At 44.7% G+C, this 16,201-nt stretch overlaps 1 protein-coding gene across 3 annotated transcripts in view; it reads left to right on the top strand.

Annotated features, from left to right (window-relative positions):
- Window positions 1-1,465: 1,465 nt before the first annotated feature.
- The window catches only part of LYRM2 (LYR motif containing 2), a 20,427-nt gene continuing 5,691 nt past the window's right edge, over window positions 1,466-16,201 (top strand). Inside the window, exons 1-2 of one of the 3 annotated variants that reach the window (XM_085849645.1) lie at window positions 1,466-1,545; window positions 15,012-15,152. In XM_085849645.1, the coding sequence (XP_085705771.1) occupies window positions 1,498-1,545; window positions 15,012-15,152 (189 nt within the window). In that variant the 5' untranslated portion in view covers window positions 1,466-1,497. Of the gene's footprint in view, window positions 1,546-1,818; window positions 1,971-8,063; window positions 8,085-15,011; window positions 15,153-16,201 lie in introns of those variants that run through there. The other 2 variants (XM_085849646.1, XM_085849647.1) reach the window with 2 other exon arrangements.

Raw genomic sequence — 16,201 nt, 5'->3', positions numbered from 1 at the left:
TTGAGCCGAGGTCGGAGCTCGTTTCATTTACGTTTGTTGGAAGCAACCTTCATCTTTACCACAGATCCAATATTATGTCGTCAAAAGGTATTTGTACGATCTCTGTGTCTCTTTCAGCATGGAAAGATCAAGGGAAGTACGGTAACAAAAGGTGAATGGACCTTTGGGGAAACCAATCCCCCCTCTCTCTCCAGGATGTGGTTGCAAACGCCAATCATCGACGAACTCTGCTCCAGCCAATGGGAGCTCGAGGTGAAGATTGTGAGCCGACCAATGGGCGTTCGGATTAACCGTGACGTCATTATGGTTGAACCAATCAGCGTCTACCTTATTGAGACCTGCGTATATACGACCTTGGAATACGCGCCTTCACTTCCTTTTTTATTTGCTGCAATTTTTTTTTACCCTGAAGAGTGCAGCACGAAAAGCTACGGTCACTATTATGTCGTGCTTGTTTGCTTCCGTATTAAAGTTCTTTAGTACCAAACATCTGTTTATAGCGAACGCAGTGAGCTTCATACTTGACGCGTGCGCATGAGAGAATAGGAAACAACAACACAATACCCCTGGCAATTTGGAATCCATGTCATTGGCTATGACCCTTTTGCTTCCTGTTTTTTTTTTTTTTTTTTAAACGCTGTGCGGTGTACAACGATTGGGTTTTATTTTTATCTTGTGAATATTACTTAACGCGTGCACATGAGAGAATAGGAAACAACAACAACAACAACAACACAATACCCTGGCAATTTGGAATCCGTGGCGTTGGATATGACCCTTTTGCTTCCGTTTTTTTTTTTTTTTTTTTGCTTCTGGTTTTTTTTTGTCATGGGGAATGATGCATGCCGGGAGATAAAGACCCAAATAATATCAGACATGGTGTCTATTTCCTCCACTGATTTTAATAAAGATATCTCCCTCATCATCAAAAAATAATTTTTAATCGTGATTTACGTTATTTTGTCGCTGATCCCGAATCCAGGCCGAAGTAACCGGAAATTGCGTATACAGTTGTGAACAAGTTGTAGGTAAAGTCAGAAGCGAATGTAAGAAGAATACTATGTTCGCTTCTAATATTAATTTTTTTAGATGAGATCCTGTTCTAGGTGGTGTAGTTGTCGTTGTGAAGGTAATTTTTTTTTTTTTGTCAGATGAGATCCTGTTCTAGGCGGTGTAGTTGTTGTTGCGAAGGTAATGTTGGGGTAATATTAAATTTTTTTAGATGAGCTCCTGTTCTAGGCGGTGTAGTTGTCATTGTGAAGGTAATGTTGAGGTAATTTTTTTTTTCAGATGAGATCCTGTTCTAGGTGGTGTAGTTGTTGTTGTGAAGGTAATGTTGAGGTAATATTAATTTTTTTAAGATGAGATCCTGTTCTAGGTGGTGTAGTTGCCGGTGTGAAGGTAATGTTGAGGTATTTTTTTTTCAGATGAGATCCTGTTCTCGGCGGTGTAGTTGTTGTTGTAGAGGTAATGTTGAGGTAATATTTATTTTTGCAGATGAGATCCTGTTCTCGGCGGTGTAGTTGTTGTGAAGGTCATGTTAAGGTAATATTTATTTTTTCATCGCAAAAAGACTTTAATTTGATATATTTAAGACGCGAATGTAAGAAGAATTCTAAGTTCGCGTCTTGGCTTTGCCTATTCCATATTTTATATATGTGTATAAAACTCTCCCTTTCCTCCGTTTAATTCCTTCCTGTCTGAATGACATGACGAAACCAAATCGATATTGGGATGGTGTATAAGGTTGTAACCAGTGTGTCCACGCTGGTCTCTCAGACCGATGAATAAATACAAAGTTTAAATGGAAGTATTACCGTGTTGTTTTTTGCTCGAACGTGTGAAGTAAACTATTAAAAGTATCCATACAAGGAACTTATCGGGTTTTGTTTAATTTGTCCCCAAACCCGGGTTCCCGTGACGCGTTCATGGCTTCAAGAGTTCCTTGTTCGGCTTTGTCTCTAAAACAGGTCCGTCCGTCCGTCCTGGTGATCACCACGTGGCGGACTTTACCTTTGGTGTTTGGTTTCCATTGTTTTTACAGTTTCACGCCACCTCGATCGATATGATCGAATGGCTCGACGTGGAAGGAATTATTATTCGTTCTTTCTTTTATTCATGGACGGTGTTCCCTGACTGGATGGTTGGACTCTTCGAAGTGCACTGTCGGCACACTCTCCCAAGCTGGCTGTCCTCAGTTCGAATCCCAACCCAGATATAAACCGTCATGGCGCTGTTCTGCAGGCGGGGTGAATCGCAGGCGATGTGTGTACCGTTCCTCGGACGGACGTTAAACCGGCGTTTTGTCGATCGTCCTCAGTTGGTGGACGTTAAATATCCCCACGGTGTCCTTCACGAAGAGTAGGCGAGCTGTCGCCGGCACCATTAACCTCTTCCAAATTCCTGCCCGAACCAGCAGGGGCACTGCATCAGCGGTACAGCCATGCCTTCGGCCAATGGTGCCACCCCATAGCTTTGTGCTGCATGGAGGATGGCCATCGAGTGACCTGAAGAATAGAGGACGTGTGTGTGTGTGTGTGTGTGTGTGTGTGTGTGTGTGTGTGTGTGTGTGTGTGTGTGTGTGTGTGTGTGTGTGTGTGTGTGTGTGTGTGTGTGTGTGTTGTATAAAACATGAGGAACACCTTCCTAATATTGATTTGCACCCATTTTGCCCTCAGAACAGCCTCAATTGATCAGGGCATGGACTCTATAAGGTGTCGAAAGCTTTCCACAGGGATGTTGGCCCATTTTGACTCCAATGCTTCTCACAGTTGTATCAAGTTGGCTGGTAGTGGATCTCCATAATGAATAGCTCATTCCATCTCATCACATAGATGATCAATTGGATTGAGATCTGGTGACTGGGGTGGGGGGGGGGCAGGCCACTACAGGAAACTGAATTCACCGTCATGTTTGTGGAACCCTTCCTGGACAATCCTAGTCGTGTGCCATGGGACATTATCATGCTGAAGAAATCCTTTTTTTTTTTTTTTGTATACTTTGTCGAGGCTTGTATAAGGGCTAATGCACAACAAGGGTCGGGGGGGGCATGAGAAAAGAGGGGTGGAAGTGGGAAGGACAAAACAGTGGGGAACAGAGATATTAGATCTGTGGAAGGGAGAGGGATGGGGTGGGGAACACGGGGTATACAAGGTGGACATTACAGGGACTTTCAGGAAGGAAAGCAGGGAATTTGAAGGAGATGGATTTGGGGAGGATTAATGGGAGTAGAAAAAATTTGATGATTTGGATGGGGGATGATAAGAGGTGGTGGTGAACAGCTGTTTTGAAGGCCTGGAGGGAAGAATGGGAGTGAACAGAGTGAGGGAGTTTATTCCAAAGGTGGGAAAAAAGAGGAATGAAAGAGTGAACCTGAGCAGTGATTCACATTTACAGATGGACACACTGCTGCCATGAAGGGATACACCTGATTGGCAATGATGTTCAGATATCCTGTGGCATTCAAATGTTGCTTCACTTTAGTCAAGTAACCCAATGTGTGCCATGAAACCACACATCACACCACCATCACCACCCTGCCGTGTTGACACACAGCATGATGGATGCCCGTCCTTATGTGGTTTTCTCCGTACCCAAGTCCTCCCATCAGCATGAAACAGCAGGAACCAGGATTCATCCGACCAGTCAATGTTTTTTCAATCCCTCAGTATCCAGTGTTTGTGTTCCTTAGCTCACTGAAACCACAGGTTCTTGTTTTTTGCTGAAAGAAGTTGAACTCTGTATGGTTGTCGGCTGCCGTACCACATTCATGTCGAGGTTCGATCAGTTGTGCGTTCTTTTATGGGTCTTTCAGCACCAACTGTCAGTTGACTAACTGTAGCCCGTCTGTTGCTCTGCACAATTTGTTAGCCTCCTTCTGGCCTCTTTCATCAATGAGCTGTTTTTGACCACTGGCCTGTCATTGGTTGGATGTCCTTTGGGTGGTAGACCATTCTTGATATGCACGAGAGACTGGTGAGCATGAAAAACCCAGCAGCGTAGCAGTCCTTGACACACTCAAACTGGTGTGCCTGGCACCTACTAACATACCCTCTTCAAAGGCACTTAAAGCTTTTGTCTTGTCCATTCACCCTCTGAATCACACGCACACGCACACGCACACGCACACGCACACGCACACGCACACGCACACACACACGCACACACACGATCCATGTCTCAATCGTCTCGAGGATTAAAAATCGTTCTTTAACTTGTCTCCTCCACTTCATCTTCAATGATTGAAGTTGATTTAACAGGTGTAATCAATAAGGGATCATAACTTTCACCTGGATTCACCTAATCAGTTTATTTCATGGAAAGAGGTGTGTGTGTGTGTGTGTGCGTGCGTGCGTGTGTATGTATGTATATATATATGTATGTATATATGTATGTATATATATATATATATATATATATATATATATATATATATATTTTGTATATATGAGGTCCGTCTAAAAAGTAACAGGACTGAGCCTGCTGTGTGCTCCACTTACACAACTTGAATGAATGGGTTGCGTCACAGTCTTTCACAACATTCCGGCAATATATATAATTGGTGATTGTTGACTGCGCTCATTGTGTGATTTTTTTTTTACACGTCGTGCTTTCCACGTTGTCTCGTCTGAGTCGTCGCCTTAATTTTTTGTCTGTAAACAACTGAAGCGAGGGAAGTGTGGTTTGGTGCATGTATGTAGGCGATCCTAATCCGTATGTGTGAATATTTTCCCACCTGCAGAAGCTGTCAGTCGCCGACAGACCGCAGATGAGTGAGGAAGTGTAAGTGAGCGCCGTCAGATTTTCGTTTTTGACAAAATGACGGATCACTGTGGTCTCATCGCCAGTGATCTCTGTGTTGAAGAAGTTGGGATCGCTGTTCACAGTCTCCAGCATGTCCTGTGCGATCTCCAAACGGAGTTGCTTCTGCTTGATCGTTAGCAGCTTTGGCATGAACTTCGCTGAGATTCTCCTTAAGCCCAAATCCTCAGTCACAATGGAATGAATGGATCGTGATTCGTTCTCTGATCGTTCTCTGATCGTTCCCCTCGTTCTCTGATCGTGATTCGACGATCCTGCATCAGCAGGGTCCTCACTTGGTCAATGACTATCTCATTTCGTCATGTTGAGGGCCTACCAGAACGTACTTCACTTTCCACTGATGTGCGACCATCTTTGAAGCGGTTGTACCACTCTTTTATCTGTGTGGTGCCCATTGCTTCGTTTCCGAAGGCCTGTTGAATCTTGCGGATCGTTTCCACTTAGGAATCGCCAAGCTTTACACAAAATTTGATGCAGTAGCGTTGTTAAAGTTTTTCCATCATTTTGTCAAAAACGAAAATCTGACCGCTCACTTAAACTTCCTCACTCATCGGCGGTCTGTCGGCGACTGACAGCTTCTGCAGGTGGGAAAATATTCACGCGTACGGATTTGGATCGCCTACATACAGTAGTACCTCTACTTACGAATTTAATTCGTTCTGGGAGTAGTTTCATAACCTGAAACCTTTGTAAGTGGAGATGCCTTTTGAATGTAAATGCGCTAATCCGTTCCAAGCCCCGCAAAATTCGGACATTTTTTTTTTAATATATCATAAAAATGCATCAGAACATGAAACAAATACATGTTAAAATTAGATTACCGCACAATAAACATAAAACGAGAGGCACATAATGTAAAAAAAAAACAAAGAATAAAGGAAATAATAAAAATATTCATTTACCTTTTAACTGCTATTCTCGTTACTTTTTGGCCTCTTTGTTTACTGGTCCTTATCAGCAGTGTTTTTTGCCTCGCGTTTCGTGAAGAATTGATCCAATGATGTCTGCTTTTGCCGGCTTTTAACAATCCGTCGGAATTGCGCGAGGCAGACATCGTCATAGTGCGCGATAGCCCGACTTGTGAACACTTTTTCCGGGTGATTCTTTTCAACAAATTCCGAGACTTCATGGAATTTTCTTAAAATGTCTTTGATTTGGGCTGATGGAATAATGGCTGCCTCCTCCTCCTCCTCTCCTCGTCCTCTGAACTCCTGCACCGCGGTGTGTCGCATCACCTCCAATTCCTGCAGCTCCTTCGTCGAAAGCTCCTCGTTGTGCTCCTGAATCAGCTCGTTGATGTCCTCTTCATCCACCTCAAGACCCATGCCCTTTCCCAGCGAAATAATTTCGCCATGGCGAAGAACAGAGTGAAGTCCAGTCCTCCTTTTAAACTTCTCGAACCACCCACGCAATGCCTTAAACTCCTGGTGTAGTCCTTGCGCCGAATTTCCCTCGCCTGGATCCTCCTTCACGAGGTCACTGAAGATGGCGGTTGCCTTTGCGCAAATTATGGCCTCTGTCACTGTGTCACCAGCGATCTCTTTCTCCTTTATCCACACGAGTAACAACCTCTCCATCTCATCGTTCACTGCCGACCTCCTCTTGGAAATGACAGAGAGGCCTTTGGAAGGAGCCGTAGCTTTTAGGGCTTCCTTTTGTTTTATTATCGTGCCGATCGTAGATATATTACGGCCATATTCTTTTGCGAGATCAATCAAACGCATCCCCTTTTCATACCTTTCTATTATCTCTTGCTTTGTTTGTATGGCCAGAAAAACTCTCTTCTTCTTCTTTTCTTCTTGTCCACTTTTCTTCATTGCTTTCTTGGGGTCCATTGTGAATAAAAGTTACTGTAATCCACACGCGTACTCTACTGTAACACTGTCCGAGCACTTCGTAGCGGGACCATAGACTGTATACAGTATAACTATATTTACAGAGCGGGACGGGGACACGAAGAGCATGCTGGGATACACGCATACGCAAAGGGTTGCCAGGCAGATTTTAGGCGATAGCCAATGGCAGAGCAGCTACAAGTTTGTTTACGTTCGGGAAACTCTGGGAGCAGCGAAAAGCAGCGCGTACTGTACTGTATTTTTGACTTCGTATCCTGAAACGCCTTCGTAACTAGAGGCAATATTTTCCCGTTCAGGCGCTTCGTAACCTGAAACATTCGTATGTAGAGACATTCGTAAGTAGAGGTACCACTGTACATGCACCAAACCACACTTCCCTCGCTTCAGTTGTTTACGGACAAAAAATTAAGGTTGGATACTTTTTGAACACACCTCATATATATATATATATATATATATATATATATATATATATATATATATATATATATATATATATATATATATATATATATATATATATATATATATATATATATATATATATATATATATATATATATATATATATATATGTAACTGAATTTAGTGCTAATTCATAATAACCACAGCAATGAATCTTGGCACCGACGCAGTTCCTCTCCGGTGTAACCTGAAAGGGTTGGCATTTTCCCCAATGGGACAGAACCACCATTCCCTCCTATGTCTCGCACCTGGATATGAGTAACGCTGAAGTACTTCATCCCCTGCTGCACTACATCAGGTCTGAGGTTTTCACCTCTGCAGATAGCATTGCAAATGGCCACACGGTCATCATCCTCATCCTCAATGTCTGGTTTGTTCTCCCCTGCCAACTACTGCCTCGAGAGGGCATCCGCTGCAGCATTAGATACCCAGGGCGATAGCTTACATCAAATTCAAAAATTGCAAACTGCGCAACCCATCTCTGGCGTATCGCTCCCAACTTCACAGTTTGAAGGTGATAATGGCGGGTTATTGTCTGACCACTGTAAACTTAGAACCTAACAGGTACACTCAAAACTTCTCTGATACGGCTCACTTTCGAGCGAGAAGTTTGAGTTTCATACTGCTCTGATTTTGTCATTCTTCTCAGCATTTCTCAACCTCTCATTGGTGTATCGGGTCAGACCTGATCAAATCTGTGACTTGCTACAGGTACCATGTAAATCTGTGCGAACCTGTTTCATGGTCGAGTTGTCGGTGACTAAACAGTCTCCCCCACCTGATTTCCTGGTGAGGAGGGTGTATGGATATGGACACCCAGCAGGATGAAAACCAAAACCTGTCAAAGGGTGGAGGAGCTTTTTGTGAACCAACGGCCATCCACATCTGGTGCCCAACTGTGTTGGCGGACGTCCTCCTACAGTGTTTAACCTTTCCATGGAGGTTGGTGGCAAGATTTACACACCGGAAATCATAAAACACTTCATTCTGCAAAACACACTAAATATGCAAAGAAAACTGAAAACCCACTCCATGGGAGTACCTCCTGTACAGCTGCTTTTCGCAGGGCAGCTCACCGGATGATGGCATTGGGGCAAAGCCTTTGGGACCCCCACTCTTTGATGACCTTCTCAGGTTAGATTGCATTAGGGTGTGTCAGGGTGGTGCTGAGGCGTCGTCCACCAGTCGGCATCTCCCCGGTTAACCTTAGGCGGTCCCATCGGGTGGGTGCCTGGAATATCCTATCCCTAAGAGAAGATGATCACCTATCTCTGCTATCATCTGAGCTCCAGGGCTTGAACATCGGTATTGCAGCACTGTCTGAGGTTCGGCGACTGGACAGTGGCGAGATCATGGTGGGTAGTTACACCTACTGCTAGTCTGGTCGCTGTAGTGGTTACCATGCCCAAGGAGTTTCTGTAGCTCTGTCCAATAAGCTGACTCCAATGATAATTGAAGTAACACCAGTCAACGAGCGTATTATGAGAATGATGAGTCATCATTCCTTGGCTGTCATTGCCCTGGTCTCTCTATACGGTCTGACGGAGGCATTCTTTGCCACACTCGAGTCTGTGGTTGGTCAGTGCCCCAGACAAGATAATTTTATGGTCTTGGGGGATTTCAATGCATCAACTGGCACTGAGAGGAAAAGCTATGAGACGTGTGTCAGTCCCCATGAGTCTGGAACTGTGAACCAAAATAGCACTAAGTTCCTTGACTTTGTAAGAAGTCATCGACCTCGGGTTTCTGGTTCATGGTTTCAGCACCCACAGCCTCATCGCTGGACTTGGTATTCCAATACTGGTGGTGTGGCAAAGTTGCTGGACCATGTGCTCATCGATGGTCGCTGGAAGATGATTCATAACTACAGGGTCTACTGGAGTGTACAGTTTCTCAATACTGACCAGAGGCTTGTTGTAGTGTTTCTGAAGTTGCAGCTTAAATCCAGGAGAATGGTACCATCCCAGCCTTGGCTGGATGTTGGCAAGCTCAGGGATGAGAGTGAAGCTGAGGAGTTTGCAAACAGACTGAGTGGGGATTTGTGGGGGTCTGAATGTTGTGGGGGGGGGGAGGGGTAGGGTCCTAAAGTGTTGTGCAGTGCCTTCAAGACGACCATCCTTGATGTTGCCGGTGGATGTCATGGAAGTCATTCTCAGACGGAGAAGAACTTTGTCTCCCAAGGAACATTGGATACCATTGACCATAGTCGCAGGGCCAGGCTTAATGGCAGAGCTGAGTTGCTCAGAGTTGAGCTGTAAAACTATACTTGCACTGAGGGCAGATAAGGAGGCCTATATGCGAGGAATCTGTGAAAGGGTAGAGCATCACCTGTGCTCAAGTGATTGTTGCCTTGCTTACAGTGGAATTTGTGCATTGCGTTCCTCAAAGGCCATCCCTTGGTATACTGCAGTTAGAGCGGAGGGTGGTGGGATCTTGACATAGGAGTCCGAAGTGAATGTCCGCTTGGCCAATTACTTTGAGCAGCTGTACCAGGCTAACCCACCAGCAGTTGAGTTGGATGTCAGGGGTGTGACTATCCCTATTGAGGACCCTCGAATCAACTGTGATCCACCTTCGTTTGTGGAAAAACAGGCTGCGGTGAAGCAGTTGAAAAGGAGAAAAGCTCCTTGGATCTGTGGCATACATGCTGAACTTCTAAAAGCTGGTGGAAATGCTGTACTCATGTCATTGCATGTAGTTCTATGCTCTGTCTGGAACACAGGCATCATCCCAACTGATTGGAAGAGGGGCCTTATTGTCACTCTCTGGAAAGGGAAGGATGATCGCCAGGACTGCAACAACTACTGAGGGGTGACCCTGCTCTGGTGCCGAGCAAGGTCTTTGCTCGGGTAATTGTTGAGGGGGTTCGCCACCATCTACTTGAGCATCAGCGTCCAGAGCAGTCGGGCTTTATACCAAGGTGGTCAATGATTGACTATATCCTTGCTCTTGGGGTCTTTACCGAACACAGTCAAGAGTTTTTGCAGGGGCTGCTTGCAGCCCATGATTATCTCCACAAAGCGTTTGATTCAATGAATCGGGATGCCCTCGAGGATTTCTTGGTCTTCATGAGGTGCCACCAAAATTGATCAATTTGATTTCTGAACTATATTCTGCCACTGAGAGTGCTGTGAGGTGTGGTGGTTGCATCTCTGACATTTCCAGTTATTTCTGGAGTTTGCTAGGGGTGTGTACTACTCCCCCCCCCCTATTCTTTTCAGCACTTGTATCAACTGGATTCTGGTGAGGATGTCGGAGAGATCAAGCTGCAGTGCATCGTAGCGGAACATCAAGATCTTTGACCTTGATTTAGCAGATTATTCAGTCATCTTTGTGGAGATGCTGGATATGTGTATGGGAGCCCTCGAGGCACTGAATGAGGAGTCGGAGCCAATGGGATTATGGGTTTCCTGGGTCAAAACTAAGATCCAGGCTTTCAATGACATCTTGGATGCTGCTATCCTGTCTGTACCTGTTTGTGGTGAGGATGTTGTGGTCATGGAAAGATTCACTTACCTTTGCAGTGATATTTGTGTCTCCGCATGTTGTGAGCCAGAGGTCAATAGATGGCTGGGTCTGGCCTGGGGAGTCATGGACTCACTGGATCATGGGGTGTGGTGCTGTCGGCACCTGTGCCAGAGGAGGAAAGTGCAAGTCTTTAAGTCCTTGGGGCTTCCATTGTTGCTCTACGGATGTCATACTTGGACTCTGACCATGGATCTGAGATGGAGACTTAACTCCTTCGGTACCCGGTCTCTTCAGAGAATCTTTGGCTATCGCTGGTTGGACTTTGTGTCGCATGAGCGGTTGCTGAGAGAGACTCATATGGGGTTTGTTACCTACATAGTCCGTGAGCATCAGCTGCGGCTTTATGGACATGTAGCTCATTTTCCTGATGCTGATCCTGCTCACCAAATTCTCTCAGTGAGGGAGCCTCGTCGGTGGAGGCCACCAGGCCGACTATGTGTCTTGTGGTTGTTGCAGGTTGATCGGCATCTCGAGATGGGGATGGGCAAGGCATCTGCCTGGGGGATGGCCACACAGAAGCCCCTGGAGTACTGGTGGAACGTGGACACAGCAATGTGATGCTCCGGCGCATGCTTCCATACCTGACCTGTCCTCCGTGGAACGGGGCTGCACTCCATAGTCACAAGAGGCTTTGGAGAGGTTCCAGCAGACTGAAAAACATGATGAAGACTTACTGCTTTGAGTTTGACAAGGATTGGGATGAAGGAGGACACTTATTGTTGTTTGCTGTCATAGAGTCAGTTCAGGAATCATTGGGATTCAGTCAGTTCAGGAATCTTTTGAACTGGTGTTTGGACACGATGTGTGAGGACCATTGAAGCCTTTGAAGGAACAGTGGCTAAGTGAGGAATCACAGGTAAATTTGCTGCATTAGGTGTCTTATTTCAGAGAGAGATTGGCAAAGGCACAGGAAATAGCCAAAGAGAATTTTAAAAGAACACAGTGCAAAATGAAAGCAAGGCATGATGTGTGTTCCAAGGACAGAAAAGTTAATCCTGGTGATAAGGTTTTGGTGTTACTGACAATTGCAGGGCAACCATTGCAGGCAAGGTATTTTGGACTTTACTTCATTGAAAGAAAAGTCAGTGAGACTGATTATGTTGTGCAAACTCCAGGGAGACACAAGCAGAAACGACTGTCACATAAACATGATAAAAGGGTATTATGACAGAGAAGAGCCAGTGGGTGAGGTTGGAGCTGCACCTGCACTACCTGTAGTTGCTGCACCGACACAGAAGGAAGTATGGGGATTTTGACATCAAGGGAAAAATTAGTCATTGCAGATACGTTGTCGAGAGCAGAATAACTGTGGGAATTGTTCTTGTGACTAGGGAGTAAGATGTTTTTTGTTGTTGTTTTTTAATCCTTAAAGCTGATTTGTTGTTTATCTTATGTAGAGGAGCAGAGAGCCCTTCTTTTGGGCATACTTTTTCTTTTCTGTGTGGAGGTGTTACGGATCAATATAAATCCTATATAGGGTGTCCCAAAAAATATACAACTTTTAAAATGCTTCGTTTGATCCTAAAAAAGCAGTAATTTTGTCAGCAATGCTTCATTCCTTGTTGCAGACCATGAAGTTTATTTTGATATCAAGCAAGCTCCAGAAAAATGCCAAGACTGACCGTACAATAACGGACGGAAATTGTTGAACTTTGCAACCAGACGAAAAGTGTCATACAGGTGCAACGTCTTTACTCGAGACATTTCGGTATCCACTTGCGCCATGCACCAAACTTTTGGACAATAAAGTGCACCATCGCAAAGTTTACCAATGTGGGAACCATCTGTGACCTTCACAAGGGTCACAGTGGTCTGAAGAGGACAAGTCGGAGTGAAGAAAATGTGGAAATGGTGAGACAGGCGGTCGTTCAGAGTCCAAAAAAATCGATTCAACGACTTTCTGCCGAGACAAACATTCATAAGAGCACCGTTCAGAGGATCCTTCGCCAAGACATTCATGCCTTTCCATACAAAATTCAAATGGAAACGGTGCTTACTAATCAACAGAAACGCAAACGACTAGACTTTGCAAATTGGTTCTCAGGAAAGTTGGAGGAAGATGCAGTCTTCCTCAAAAAACTTCACATGACGGACGAATGCCATGCTCACTTGTCCGGGGAGGTAAACAAGCAAAACTTTCGGTACTGGGGAACTGAAAATCCTGGTAATGCATCAACTGAACTGGTGCCTCGATCTGTTCTCAAAGTCACCATGTGGGTGGCGGTTGGTTGGTATGGGATAATTGGTCCATACTTCTTTGAAGATGACCAGGGACGCACTTGCACGGTAAACCAGAGGAGCTATCTCGAAATGATTCAGGAATTCTATCTGCCTGAGCTACGTACTCAGGCCTGAAGTGAAACAACCTGATCCAGATGAGAACCCAGTGGTTCCAGCAGGATAGGGCACTGCCCCATACAACCAGGGAACCAAGGCGTTTTCTCAACCAACATTTTGATTGCCGCTTTATCTCCCTCTACGAAGACGTCGAGTGGCCACCGTATTCCCCTGACCTTACTCCTCCAGACTTCTTCTTGTGGGGGTATCTCAAGGACAGGATCTATGGAAACCCTAGGCCTCAAACTCTTGATCAGCTGAAGGAAAACATCCACCGAGAAATCCAGAACATTCCTCAGCAAAACGTTTCCCAAAGTGATGGAGAACATGACAACATGTTTGCAGGCAGTGATCGGACAACGTGGAGCTTACGTCGAACATGTGGTCTGAAAGAAAACGACGATTCTATACCAAAATTTAAATTTTGGTGGCAATTTTGACATTGGTACAATAAACTTCAACCTTTCAGCTTTATATCCAGCCGTATATATTTTAAAAAAAAAATGTTATGACCATCCTCTTTGCAGATGAAAAGTTGTATTTTTTTTTGGGACACCCTGTATATGTTTTGGAAATGCTAAGGTGTTTTGTGAGAAAGGCAGCTCGAGTTACGGTGAATTATATAAGTATGGTGGTTACTGTGTGAAAGGATTAATGCACAGACGACTGAGTGCGTCTCTGGCATCAGTACATCGAGATGGATTGTCAACAGAACTTTGTAGATGACTTGTGTTGAGGCTGCATGGTTTGATCAACAGGAGCATTACGCTCTTAGGTTAATGTGAAATGAACTGGGTGAAAGATTTGTCATGGAAAACATTGCTCTGAACCAATGGTCAGGCTTTGGTCAATCTTTGGATCCAAACAGTATGTCGCCTTCTCTCGGGATTGACATTGTGTGAGTGCCATAAAATGGTGAAGCGACGAGCATTTGGGAGAAGGCAGAAGCGACACGGGTTAGATCTTGGAGGTGAACCAGAGATCCAGCTCCAGCAGCGTACGGAGCGTGGGAGTGCTGGGACGTTCGTGTTATCAATCATGGGCCAAACGGATGGTGCACAGCGGGAGACGGGTTGCGACGGCATCGTGAGCTTGCATCATTGGGCACATGGTGACCACAGACCTGATTGATTGATCCAGTGCACCTTACTGGTGTTCAGATGCACTCCTGCTGGCAGATCGGTTGTGCTCACGAAGAGCCAACAAAGTACTTGGGGTGCGAAACAGCTCCACGCTGACACCTCACGCCGACGGTTTCTCTCGGCAGCCGTGCGCCAAGGTCATTCCCTCCTTCTCACGGTTCGGCTGAAGTTGCGGTGAGATTTTCATTCTGCGCGATCGTTCCTGTGGGGCTCACTCCATTTCATATACACAAGGCTGACCGTTCATTTGCATATTCGCTTCAACTGCACGTCTGTTGCTACACGGCAAAGTTCATTTGCATTCTCGCTTCGGCAAGGCAAAGCTCATCTGCACGCTTGTTTCGACACTGCAAAAAGTTGAGGTTGTTATTGTTGTTTCTGACGTTGATCAAGTTATAAGAAGCATTGACCGTGACTTGTATTTCCTGTGTGGACTTTTACGGTAACTGATGAATTATTGATTGAAACGTGATTGAATTGTTATTGTTGTATGATATTAGTGCATTTTAACAGTGCGTTTTAATAGATTGTATTTTAAAGTTCATTCTGTTGTATTATGTGTGCTAGTGTCACCTGGTTGTTGGTTGACTGAAAACTTTCAAGTGATTGTTTTAATTGTCTGCCGTGTGACCTGCTCGTGTACTTGCGGAGCACTCCATCTGGGACACGGAAGGCCGCATATAACACAGACATCCGCATAAATTTAGTTGGAGGGGCTTACCTGTGACCCTGGTTAACCCATGACCGGTACTGCCCATGCAGTAGTTGAAGGTAAACAAATAAATTTGCTTTACCTCATCGCTCTGACAACCAATTCACCGTAATCATTGCATCAAGTTCCCTGCATGTTATTGTGCTGCAGTTCCTGCACCGGCAGCGAGTTTTGCGGTTGTACCGCAGCGTGATGCGAACACTGCGGTACCTTCCGGATGAAGCGGATCGTGCCTACATGGCTGGCTGGGCCAGGGATGAGTTCGTGAAGCACAAGGATGAGAAGGATGCGGTTTGTTTTTTAACGTTGATCGGTTGTGATAAGAATGAGGATTGTGTGGTTGTGATGAAAACGAGGATTTTTTTTAAACAGTCAAGGCTCGGGGAAGAGCTGGAACACAGAACGGATCACATGCAAAGAAGCAAAAGGAATGTCGGAAAGCGAGGGGGAAACACTGACGGTCGTGTTGAGAGAGAAAATAAACAGATGAATAACAAGGGATGCGGGTAAGCATGACGAGTAGGGTAGAATACAGGAGGTGTGGGTAAGATGGATTCAGAATCAAAATTTGGGTGGGGTTAACGATGGTAGAAAAGATCATGGTTTTGGATGGGGGACGATCTGAGATGTTGGTGAACAGCTATCTTGAAGACCTGGAGGGAAGAATGACATTGAAGAGTGTGTGGAAATTGATTCCACAGGTGGGAAACAAGCTCAAATGAGCTAAGATCCTGGTCCTCTTAATGCTGACGTCATAACGAATATGATGTCATTGTGATGTATCTGGTTTGCGATAAATTATCTGTGCTAATGCCCGGCTTGATTCCCGCAAACATAATTCAAACAGCTTGCCTAGTTTCGGAGATAATGGTATAGGCGATTTCCATTAGCGGCGATATTATGACGTCAACTTTTTTTCTCGGAAGAATTTCCAAAATCGGAGATGGTTACTGCCTGCGCGTGGGCTTTCTGCATATACATGGCAAGTTTCACGAAGATCCGATGAAAACTCTGGGTTGTGAAACAAAAAATGTCAAAAAATAGGAATGACGTCATCAAAATTGATATGACGTCACAGTGATGTATCATATGTGCGGTAATTCATCTCTGCTAATGCCCTGTTCGATTCCCGCAAACAGAATTCAAAAAGCTTGCCAAGTTTCGGAGATAATTTTTCGGTGATTTCCATTAGCGGAGATATTTTGATGTCATAACTTTTTTTCTCGGAGGAATTTTCAAAATTGGAGATGGTTCCTGTCTGCGCAGGGTATTTTTACATATACATATATATATATATATATATATATATATATATATATATATATATATGTATGTATATG

Source organism: Eptatretus burgeri, chromosome 12 (assembly GCF_056783735.1).
Source record: "Eptatretus burgeri isolate ZD-2024b chromosome 12, Ebu_testis_v1, whole genome shotgun sequence".
NCBI lineage: Eukaryota > Metazoa > Chordata > Myxini > Myxiniformes > Myxinidae > Eptatretus > Eptatretus burgeri.
The sequence above is the reverse complement of the archived record's forward strand: the minus strand, read 5'-3'. Positions and strand labels throughout refer to the sequence as shown.